Here is a 12,072-nt window from a genome sequence, read left to right as displayed (position 1 = left end):
CGCGGCACGTGGGATCCTCCCGGACCCGGGCACGAACCCGCGTCCCCTGCATCGGCAGGCGGACGCGCAACCACTGCGCCACCAGGGAAGCCCCAACCCATTGATTTTTAAAATCAAACCCAGAAACTTGAATAATCTCCCTAATCTTTAAAGCAAGTTGTAAATATATCTTATACTGGAGTTTGCTTGCTTGGTGAGCTTTTGTTTATGGGCTATGGGGGAGAGGAGAGAGAGTCTCCTGATTAGCCTTCTTAATAATTAACAGAGACTTAATGAGTCATTTGTATGCAAGACATATAGTGTCTGGCAACTAATAAAGCCTTCAGTACAGGGAAGACCACCCCCCCTCCTCTCCCAATTCCCAAGAAAACTCTAGTGCTTTCCATCCGCTTGGCAAGAGAAGTGTTTCTTACTACAGAGAAATGGGAAAAAATTAAATTAAATTAAAAAGAGAACCCTACTCTGTTTGGTACACCAAAGAGGAATTTTAAAGGTGAATTAGTGGCTGTGTTTACCTGTTTAAAGCAAGCTTCCACCAGATTTGGAGGGAACATATTCCTGCAAAGAAAATAATGGTCACTTGAAAAATTCCCAAATAAGAAATTAGTTCCTTAAATACTTTTTCATTGTGTCTAAGGTAAAGATTGCACTGAAATAAGCAGCAAACGGAAAAAGAGAAAGATTTTGGTGGATCTTACGAAATGGGACATAGGTCATCCCTCAGTGTGGCCCATGTAGTTCATATTTTTCAAGGAAGTCCCAAATTCAACTCATCTGTCCTTTTGTCAGACAATGGGATTTTTTATTCCGACATCAAACCCTGCTCCGAGGAAAAACCCAAGCAAGAATGGAAATGCCTTTTATCATAAGCATTCTGGTTAACTGAGGTATTATTCAATAATGGCCATTTTGGTATCATGCCATGTGTTTAAGGACCAAGTGTTCCGAATCCAATGTCATGGTCAGACTGTTCTCCACAGAGTCCTCCCAAAGGCCCTCTGGGGGATGAGATATTGACTCTGAATTGCTAGAGCTTCTGAGGCTCTTTGGTGACCAACAGGGACATGGCCCACAAAATTTGAACTTGAGGCCCATGTGGCAGGGTTTGTTACTGCCTCAGTGCAGTGTTTGTGTTCATGGTGGGGAAGAAGTAAGAGGCAATACTCTCGCTGGGGAATCTCTAGCCAGCTGTATGACCTTGGCTAATTCATGGCACCCATGTAGGTCTCAGCTGACTCATCTGTTAAAGAAGAGATTGGATTAAACTATCACTAGGGCTCCAAGACTAAAGACTGCGGGAGAAGGAGACATGACCCAGGCAGCTGGAGAGTCTGAGATTCCAGCAGGTGTATGTCATCAATCAGATTTTAAGGTTATAAACTCTGGTTTCTTCCTACTGCCTAGACCAGGGGTCCCCAGCCACCGGGCTGTGGAGCAGGAGGTGAGTGCTGGGCCAGCCAGCAAAGCTTCCCCTGCCGCTCCCCATCACTCGCATCACCGCCTGACCATCCCCACTCCCCAGCCCCCATCCGTGGAAAAATGGTCTTCCACGAAACGGGTCCCTGGTGCCAAAACGTTGGGGATCGCTGGCCTAGACCATCCCGTTTCTTTGGCCTTCCCATCTATGCTCTATGGGTCTGTTTCTACAAACCCTGAGAGAAAAGTGAGTTTAGGAGATTCCAAGATAAATGCTCGAACCAGGTGTCTGGGTGGGGACAGGTTAGTCTTACACTTGTCACTGGGGCAAGGAGGGGCAGAAACACACCAGACAGAGAATGACAAGATCCCAGTTCTTTAAACAAGGATTAGAAATTATACAGAAAGAAAATATAATAAAATACCCCTAATCCAAACTCCCTGAGGGTAAAGTTCCTGAAAAAAAAATGGTGAAAAGCCTTAATTAATTGCACGAATTAAATAAAATCATTATCATTGGGTGCCAGCTTGGTATGAAATAATACAGAGTGGCTTGTTACCTTCGGATAATTGCGATTAACTCCCTGAAAAGGGCTTTCAGGGAGGCACCATGGGGCTGCCTTGTGCTTACATACAGATGATACAAAGTCACTCATGGTCGGAATTGATAGGTGCTGCTGAAGAGACCCTTTGTTGCCCAAATCACTCTTGAATCTACCGGCCACACACCCATTCCTTGAGATGGCACGTGAACTCAAGTCCCTAGGAGGAGTTTCTCTCAGATGGTCGGTGGGGAATCCTTTAGAGTAGGCATCTAGGATTGGTAAGCCAGTCACTCTGCAAGTACGTTGTAGAGAAGGGAGGAAAGGGGAAGGTTTTGGGAGGACAGCCTGGGTGGGCTACTTGCTGGAGGAATGCTAAGCAGGTGGGGCATTGAGAGGTCCGTGCTGGGATATCTTCCATTTGCCTTTCTCCATCCACTCTCCATCCTGCTCTGTGCCTGGGAGGCTGACCCCTCACCTTCTGGCTTCCTGTTGGGTTTGTCCAGTGGGGGGCGCTGACAGATCACAGGGCAGCAGGAGGAGAGAAGTGGATGTATGTATATATTCTTCGGGCTCTCTCCCTGGCAGGTTGGGCAACAGCTCCCTCCCTGCAGATTAGAGCTGTAGCCCCTATCCTGAGGGCCCTTTCCCTCAGGACACAGCCCGTCCTGACTTCCAGTAATGGCTCCCTTCCTTTCCTCAGAGCCACAGGTGGTAACAAAACAGTTTCCTATTGCTATTAGTCCTCTAGGGTCTCACCATCACTTGTAGGTTCCCTTTACCCTGCCCACACCTTTGCAAACCCTGTTCAGTGATCCTCTTGGGCTTGCAATATGCTTCCTGCCAGCAACTGACCGATGCAAAGGCAAGTGTGGAGAGAGAGCAGGCAGGGAGGTGCCAGGCTCAGACTTGGGCTTACTTCTCAGTTCTGTGTCCAACATATTCTATCCTCAAGTCTGTTTCAAGTATTAGATAAGCTAATTTGTAATCAGTGTACAGTTTGTGTATAAAACAATGCTAAAGAAGCCATCCTTTGGTCTTTTATTATTGATCTGCCAAATCCTTTCTTCATAAATAGTACAAAAGGAAAACCTTGGGACAGGTATGATCAGATGATCTCTAAAGTCCCTTTTGGAAATAAATTGTCGTGTACAATGGATGATGATACAGATCACAAGTTCCAAATTAAAAGAGTCCAATGAACAGGCTATACTTGAAAAAAAAAAAAAGTAGCCTTAAAGAGCAAGACTTGAGAAAAGTAGGTCAAGAATTATTGAAAGGCATTATGCTAAGTGAGATAAATCAGACAGAGAGAGACAAATATTATATGATTATCACTTATATGTGCAATCTAAAAAATACAACTAATGAGTGATTATAACAAAAAAAGAAGCAGACTCACAGATATAGAGAACAAACTAGTGGTTACCAGTGGGGAGAGGGAAGGAGGGGGCAATATAGGGGTAGGGGAGTAAGAGGTACAAACTATTAGGTATAAAATAAGCCACAAGGATATACTGTACAATACAGGGAATAAAGCCAATATTTTATAATAACTATAAATGGAGGATAACCTGTAAAATTTGTGAATCACTATATTGTACACCTGTAACATATGTAATTGTACAACAATATACTTCAGAAAAAAAATCACACACACACAAGAACTATTAATATTGCAAGGTGAGCTGCACAGTTGAGAGGATGACTGAGTGCTCAGATTCTGAATCCTAAAAGCAGGGCTCTTAAATCCTTATCTTCTCCTTGCTCTTCTCACCTCTTTCACATGAGATCAGAAAACGGACCCTTACTTCAACTTCTGTTAGAAAGAGGTAAAGATGTGACCTTCATTTCAAGCCCAGCAGGACTGGTTCAGTCAGATACCTCTTCTAGGGTTTGATCAGCTCCCCCAAGAAGAGGGGTTGGGTGGTCAAAACATACCCAAAAGGATGGGCTTGCAAGGACATACCTGATCAAGTCCAGGAAGGCGTCTGCAGCTGTCACTTGTACAATTTTGCCTTCTCTGTGCATGTTTTCCTTTGTGCCCTTCCCAGGATGGATGATGATGACAATGATTATGCCAATCACCACGGCAATGATGGTCGTAGTCATGTAATAGACTACAGCTCGCATCCCCATCTTCCCTGACGCCTTACTATCTAGGGCCGCCATTCCTGGGGAAGGCAAACAGAAGGAGATTTTCAGCAAATCAGTTCAGGGAATTTTCCAGTGGAAGGTCACGGGAAGAGCATTTTCCTTCACCACTCCCCTACCCTCTCCCACCCAGCAATGGGATTTTATACATGTTATGAGAACTTGGCACCAAATTTAATCAGGCCATCAACAAAAGGTGAAGGGAAAAAGCCATGGAATGGCTAGGCATCAGCTGTGTCAGCAAACACGTGATCACCTATTTTCTGCCCCAAGAATTGATATCATGTGGCTCTCTGATGGTTTGAAGGGGCAACCAAATTCTTTCCTAGGTTGCTACTAGTTGGGGAAGCTATGAGTGTTAATTAGTGAGGTGTGTGTGTGTGTGTGTGTGTGTGTGTGTGTGTGTGTGAAGAGATACCTTAAAAGATTTCTGGCAGAATAATCTAAGCATATCTCAAGTTTTGAGCACTGTGCAGACTCACACAGATGAACTGCCATTAAGTTCTTTTATAAGAATTATTATTTTACGTATGTACTTGGGCATCTTTTTTTTGGATATTTTTACGTAAAATTTCAGCTATTATTCTAATCATCTACTGATTTATCTTCAATTTACATTTAAAGTAGGCCAAAGTTCTCGAATAGCTTCTCTGTTGTTTCATTTTATCTCATCTCATCACAATTTTTTAGAAAGAATCATTTTGGTGGGGTTCTTCTCATTTTTGCACTCTGCCTTCCTCCACCTTGTCCCACAGGCCTGGAGTATCTTATCTCATGTAAAACATTCTTTCCCTCATTTATAGGACATCTTCAAAATCTACCTCAGGCGAGGCATTATCCCCTGTGAGAGAGGAGGTATGACTTTGAAGGTTTCCCTAACTGCTCTAGCCAATGGAACACATCTCCATGCCTCTTGGGATGGAAAAAAATGGGAAATGACCCAAAACTCTCAAGAGATTAAGTCATCTTAATAATAATATGGGCTCTTCTGTTTCATTAACCATTTCCTCACTTCTCTTCCTTCTTTCTCCTCCCCAAACCCGCTAAAACACTAAAATCCAATTATAGCATCATCCAATTATAATTAAACTATTTTCTTTACTATTTAAAATCATGATTCTATAAACATATTAAAAGTTTATATTGTATTTCAATGATCAGTATCAGATTCTAACAGTGGTTCAACACGTAGGTAGTGACCCTGTTCATACCAATGTATTGATATTTAGAGTAAGGTAAAGTATTGAAAAAAATAGTGTCCATGATTGCCAGATACCTCGCTGGGTTTGCCGCAAAATCTTGATACAATGGTAATGAGCTCTATGGGAACTGAAGCCATGACCTTCAACTTATAATTTCATGTGTATTTGAATCATATCATTCATAATTTTCAGAATAAGCACTTAGTACCTGCTACGTTCTTATTTTTAACAATTTATAAGGCAAATTAAAAAACAAATAAGTAACTTTCTAAGGTCTTAGTTAACACCAAATAAAGTGAAGGGGGAACTTGAACCCAGATCTTGTGTAACTGAATTTAACGTACTTTCTCCCCCCGAGAAAACCAACTACAGTTCCCACAAACAAGGAGGCCAATTTTGACTTTAATGCATGAACTTAGCTTCTTTTATCCTTGCCCTGGGTTTCTTGAAACCCAGGATTAATACCCACTTATGGGGGAGGCGCCACTTCAACACTTCACCATCATTAAAAATGGGCTAATCTGTTCTCAGTCCAAGTGGTCCCATCCCCCCAGGTTCATTCTCAGGTCTCCATCATATCTCAAAACATCTTGGCTTTCCTGTGCTTGAAATCATTTCTCCCAGAAGGGGCCCACTCTCTTTCCCACCATTGCCTGAGCTTGTCACCACTGAAGCCTGCAATTCTTCGGTGGGCGAGTGGTGTGGGCACAAAAGGCCGGATATCTCTGCTAGGGGTACCAGACGGCAGTATTTTCTTCCTCCGAGATGCTTTCTTTCCCTCTCGCCTTCTATTCTGTGGTGCTGTTCCGTTCTCTCGCCAACTCTTCTCTGCCGCTCCTGCCCACTATTCCCGACCTATAGCTATTCAGAGAGAGCGCTAAGTGGTCAAGGCAGAGCACTGGAAACCAACGTGGCAGACAAAGGAGGAGGCTTAAATCTCCCTCCCTCCCACCATGGGGGAGGGATGGGGATAATTATACCGGAATCCACAGCTACAGGGCCATTGGCTCTAGGAAACAAAGTTTATAGGTGTTTTTTTTTTTTTTTAAAGAAATAAAGTGTACAAAAAATGAAAACCAATAAGAAAGTATTTTCTCCATATGCTCTAATTCTGAAATAGATGAAGACAAACATTGAGGCATTTTTTAGCAATGAGCCCAGAAGGAGAATCAACAGCCAAATGAGAGCCCTCACCAACCTCTGCATATTGACCTTGTTCCTCTGAAAGAGAATAAAGCAGCAGCTCCGTTGGTTTCAGCGGAAGAAGGAATGTGTGGGAGTATCTTCATTAACCGATTCTCCATGTAGGTCCTTCCCCTAAAAGGGGTCTGGTGTCCCACAGCGGGGCTGCCTGCCCACTTCTGCTCAGGGTACCCCAGCATCCCCTCTCCTCCTTCCAATTCTAACCACTCCCCTTTTCTCTGAGGCAGGCTTGTAAAACTAAAGGGACCACTAGGAGCAAAGCCACACACTGTCATCAGGGCAACAGCAGGATGGATGTGGACAATCTGTCACAACACTGGGCCTGAAAGAGAATAGCCTTGATGCTGGTGGAGTCAAGAAAATGGAGGAGGAGCTCTGGAAGGCGAAACCCCACATAAGCAAGCTGTCATTCTTCCTGTCTCTTACCCAGACTCTGTGACAATCTTCTTTCCCCAGCCTCCTGAAATTCCAGACAAAGCTCTACACTAGAGATGACATGCATCTGGGCACAAGGGTAAAGTACTAAATCACTTTGTAGAAAAGGGAACTCTGGTAGGAAGTGCTCTAAATGTTTGAGAAGGGAAAAGTTTACATTGAGCCTTGTCACTTTAAAATATATGGAAGAAAAGGGCACCGTGGTGAGGGGAAAAGAGGTCCCTTGGGTATGTAGGTACTTGCGGGAGTATGTTATGACAACTATGTGTTCATCCAAATACGTATTTGAGAAACACATTCCAGAGCAAGTAGTAAAGATAATGATCTTGACTGGTCCCTTTTGCTTCATTTGATCTGGGCTTAGCTAAACCAGCCCCATTCAAGACATCCTGACATCTTTATTATGAAAACAATCTGTCATCAGAATTGAGATCCTCTTGAAACTCAGAGAAATACTATATTGTCTGTTGCTACAAATTCTGTGAGAGTTCTTCCAATTACAATGACATGTTTGTAAGTTTATATGTTTTGTAAATATCAGTTAACTTTTGTGCTGGTTCACTCACTCCCCAAATTCGCCCTCTGATCAATGGCACATATTCATCTAATTTCATGACAACTGTATGTTGTAGATATTGTTGACACCATTTTAAAGGTAAAGAGACGAGGCCAGAGATGTTAAGTAACTTGCCCAGTGTTGCACAGCTAGTAAACAGCAGTGGCAGGATTCGTACCCACAATCTCAAGGGAGTACCCTTTCCACTATACCTCAATTCTAATGGACAAGCTAGGAGTCACCCACATTTCATTTGCTTGTTATCCATGCTAACTTTCTTGCTTTTGAGTTCAATATTGAAATGAGCCACCTGACTGGAAGAAAATTTCATGCAGGGAGGTAACTGTGGAAAAACTCTGACATTCCCCACCTTGAGGGGAAGTGAGTAACACTGGTCACCAGAAGGACTAGCCAGAGAGCTGATCAATCAGTTCAAATTCCTCTCTATTCCTAGAAAAACAGCCCAGAGCATGTTCTAATGGAGGGTGGAGGGTCATGGATATTTGACTGTGGGCACATGGGTCTTACTTTCTTTTCTAAAAATCAACCTGTCAATAACTGGTCATCAAGAAACTAATCAATCATTCATTCCTACAAACCTATTATATGTTTACCAATGAGTATGGCATCTAAGAAAGATTGAACAAGACATTTTCTAGAATGTAAAAGATTTAGACTTTGCTTCAAAATACCTGGGTATTTTAGGCAGCAGTCACTCTGAAGAGAGAGGAAAGGAAGCGAAGAGAGTTTCTTGATACAAATGGGTCAATATGCATTTACCTCTTTATTTATGAAGACAGTCTTTAGGTAATCAGTTCAGCACAACAGATATGCACCAAATTCACGTTTTTGGGGTGGGGTGGGGAGGGAGTGTTTCCTAAATATGTGTATGGAACTCTGTAAGTCTATTGTAAACTAGATTTCTTCTGGTATAATATTGGTATGACTTCTCAGATAAATGAAATATGTATTCAGTCAAGTATTAAAGGGTAACATAAATAATGTCAAGTTCCCAAGGCTCTATTATTTGCATGGATTTTATTCTCCCATCAGGTAAAAATCTGTCTTATACATTAATGTGTCTCGGTCTATTCCCCCAATAACTCCTATTTCTGGTTTGAAATGTGAAATCTAAAGAAGAAGCCGTCTGTTATGAATTGTCTTTCTACTCGTCCTCGTGGTGTTTCATTGTTCTTCCAGGGCCAGTGGATCGGCCCAGAAAGAACGGAAAAGGGGGGATGGCAACTGCTGATTCAAGAATATTGTTCTGTTTCAGTTGTTATTTCATTTTACATATACTCCTTCTCCACCATGGGCTTCTCAAACACTCATCTAATGAAAGCCGCCTGTTCTCAACCCTCCTAGAATTTCAAGATGGGCAAACTTACAACAAGGAAATCAAGGATGAGCTCTAGTATGTACCGTATTCATTTGAATGAAAGGTAATGATTTTTTAATAAGAAAGTTAAGCTCTAGAAATACAATATACTTCATATTTACAGACTGAAAAATGAGCTCTTGTGTCCTAAAGCAGCTGCCCATTGCTGGAGCAAGGGCACACTGGAACCCTCAGCAATGGACAGTGAACAGGACAGCCACAAAGCTCCGAGGAAAGGCGGTGAGGGGGAGGGAGCAAGTGTGAAACAAATCTCTGTCTAAAACTATGCGAAGGTTTTTTTCACTGAAATATTGTCTTCCGGCTTCTTTATAGACTAGATCGGAAAAAAAAAAAAAGTTCTATGATTCTAGGGGTTCTGGAGCAGAAGGCAAATCTTTAAAAGTTAGGTTAGAAACTGTATCATAAGGGGCTTCCCTGGTGGCGCAGTGGTTAAGAATCTGCCTGCCAATACAGGGAACACGAGTTTGAGCCCTGGTCCAGGAAGATCCCACATGCCGCAGAGCAACTAAGCCCGTGCGCCACAACTACTGAGCCTGTGCTCTAGAGCCCATGAGCCACAACTACCGAGCCCGTGTGCTGCAACTATTGAAGCCCGTGTGCCTAGAGCCCGTGCTCCGCAACATGAGAAGCCACCGCAATGAGAAGCCCGCTCACCGCAACGAAGAGTAGCCCCCGCTCGCCGCAACTAGAGGAAGCCCGCGCGCAGCAACAAAAACCCAATGCACCCAAAAAATAAAATAAATTAAATAAATAAATTTTTAAAAAACACGAAAAAGAAAGAATTCTTAAAATAAAAACTGTATCTTAATTTTGCATCACAATGAATATGCTGGTTATAGCCTCAGAATTTCATCGAAGAGACAATATGTCAAACTACCTGAGGCCAACCTCAGGCATTTTTAGAAGCACATTCTTCTTAAAAAATGGTGGCACAGTGATTAAGAGTTCTGGCCCTGAAGTTAGAATACCTGGATTCCACTTCTAGCTCTGGTACCATGTGACCTCTGTAAGCCTCAGTTTCCTCCTCTATAGAATGGGAATAAGGAAAGCTCTCTCACAGGGTTTTCATGGCATTAAAGGGACTTCTGTACAGAAAGCACTTAGCATAGTGCTTGGCACATAGTCAGCATTCAAGAAACGTTAGCTGTTATTATTATTAATTAATCAGATAAATAATAAGCTACTCTCTAAGTGTTATTTGACCTCTCTGAGCCTCCATGTCACCTAGACAAGAAGATAATAATACCTACATTGCAAGTGTAGGGAAAACTTACATAAAGAATCTGTACAAAATAGGCCCTTCCCTTAATAAATGTTAGTTATGATTATTATATGACTCCCTCTACTAGAATTTTAGTGCCAAGAGAGCAGAACCATATGTCTTATTCATTGATGTAGCCTCCTTGCCCAAAACCGTGTCTGCACAGGAAGGCGCCCAATAAATGTTTGTTGAATAGTCATTCTTACCGCCACTGCGGCTGTTATGCCCGAAGGAGGCCACACACTTTTTCAAAAAGCATTTAGATTAGGCTCCTGTTCAGATGACGAGCACTAAAGTTGCTCTTGTTTAAAGCACTCTGAAATGCGGACTCACCAATTTTGATTGCTCTTCCCGCCAATGAATCCAAAATAGTGAGGTTCCTTCTATCTTGAAGAAGGAGAGACAGACCTTGTGGGGAGTGACCCGGTATCACCTGGAGCTTTATCTCCAGAGCTGGGAGGTCATCGGGGCAGGGCAGGAGGGGCAGGAGGCTGGCACACCTCCACGCAGAGAAGGGAATGGAAGACGGGGTGGGGTCTAACACGTGCTTAAGTGGGTCATGGCTAGTATTTTTATCCATTCATGAAGGAGGATAGAAAACAATAGAGTGCATACATGGGGTAAAGGTATCGTTTTGTGAAACTTTTTTCAGCTCTGTGTGTGTATGTCCGTGTGTAGCCAGGTCACAGTGTAAAATACATTTGTATCCTTTTTGTAGGTTCTGGTAAAAAAGAAAAGAAAGAAAAGGTTTGCAAACACTGGTATCTACCCCCTTGCAGTTAATAGCAGAGGCTTTAACAAGGAGCCACGAGCTATGGGCTTCCCTTCCTCTCACCTTGCTTCTGATGCCCTCGGGCTGCCCACCCACCATACCCAAGACCTCAGCCCATCTAGCTAGCGGAGACCAAGGACAGGACGGTGCTGATTTCTGGAATCTGGTCAACGCATTTGAACAGAAATTCTACAGACATTGTAACGAGGGAAAAAGTTTTAGAAAAGGTTTGTTTCGTGGACTATTGAGCGAAGAAAATGCTTTTACTTTAATCAGTGATTCTTAGTGAAGAGAGTTCAACCATCTCCACAAAGAGGTGAGAATGATTTTGTGGAATTCACAGTCAATTAAATCACAAGTATTCTCACATGGGTTTTCACCCTGGCCAACTTTTCCCTCCCGTTATGGCTGTTCACAGTCTCACAGAACTTGGCATTTCATTCACCTATAACACCACTTAGTTTTATGAAGTTCTATTGCATGAGAATGACAAGGAAGCTTCCTTACAAATTTACCACTTGTGATGGCATTTGTCAGGCAAGTTGATTTTTTAACTTGACCCTTACAACTTGTCAACGAGTCTTTTTTTGAGCTCTAGTGTGCATTAGTAGAACGCAGTGTGGAAAGGTAAAAGGGAAACCTTCTCTTTCAAAAGAGTGTTAAATAGAAAAACTAGCAGAGCAGACACTAGTATCATTGGCAGAAAAAGTCCTATCATAAATCACCTTTTATTCTAAGTCTGGTAGGACTGAACAAACAATCCATTTTCCCTGGCCATAGACATCCTTGAAAATGAACTTTCACCGAAGGAAGCAGTGAGGGGGAGTGGAGGCCCAGCTTCAACGGCTGCTACCTCTCATGTCCAAGAGCTTCTGGGTCCTTCCCCTTAACCTCTGGTGGGGGGTGGGCAGGGAGGGGGACTGCTTCTCCAGGGTACCAGCTGGTGAAGCCCTCTGAGTGGTCAAGCTTTGCTCTTCTCTACACTGGCCTTAACCATCCAATAGCCTCATCACAGCCTGACACAGCCCTGCCATGAATGGTTCCAGTAACGCGGGAACCCACCACACACTGACTCCCTCTCTCTCTCAGCAAGGTCTCAGGAAACTCTCAGAAGGGCCAGCTCTGAGTTTCA

General features: G+C 43.0%; 1 protein-coding gene across 2 annotated transcripts in view; it reads right to left on the bottom strand.

Annotated features, from left to right (window-relative positions):
- Positions 1-12,072, bottom strand: part of SLC1A3 (solute carrier family 1 member 3) — a 74,699-nt gene that overhangs the window by 11,850 nt on the left and 50,777 nt on the right. For both annotated transcript variants that reach the window (XM_007103216.2, XM_007103217.3), the window contains 2 exons: positions 3,928-4,132; positions 516-558 (listed from right to left, as the gene is read on the bottom strand). In XM_007103216.2, the coding sequence (XP_007103278.1) occupies positions 516-558; positions 3,928-4,132 (248 nt within the window). The remainder of the gene's footprint in view (positions 1-515; positions 559-3,927; positions 4,133-12,072) is intronic.

The sequence above is a fragment of the Physeter macrocephalus genome, chromosome 8, assembly GCF_002837175.3.
Source record: "Physeter macrocephalus isolate SW-GA chromosome 8, ASM283717v5, whole genome shotgun sequence".
NCBI lineage: Eukaryota > Metazoa > Chordata > Mammalia > Artiodactyla > Physeteridae > Physeter > Physeter macrocephalus.
Note: the sequence above shows the minus strand (reverse complement) of the source record. Positions and strands in the feature narration are given on the sequence as shown.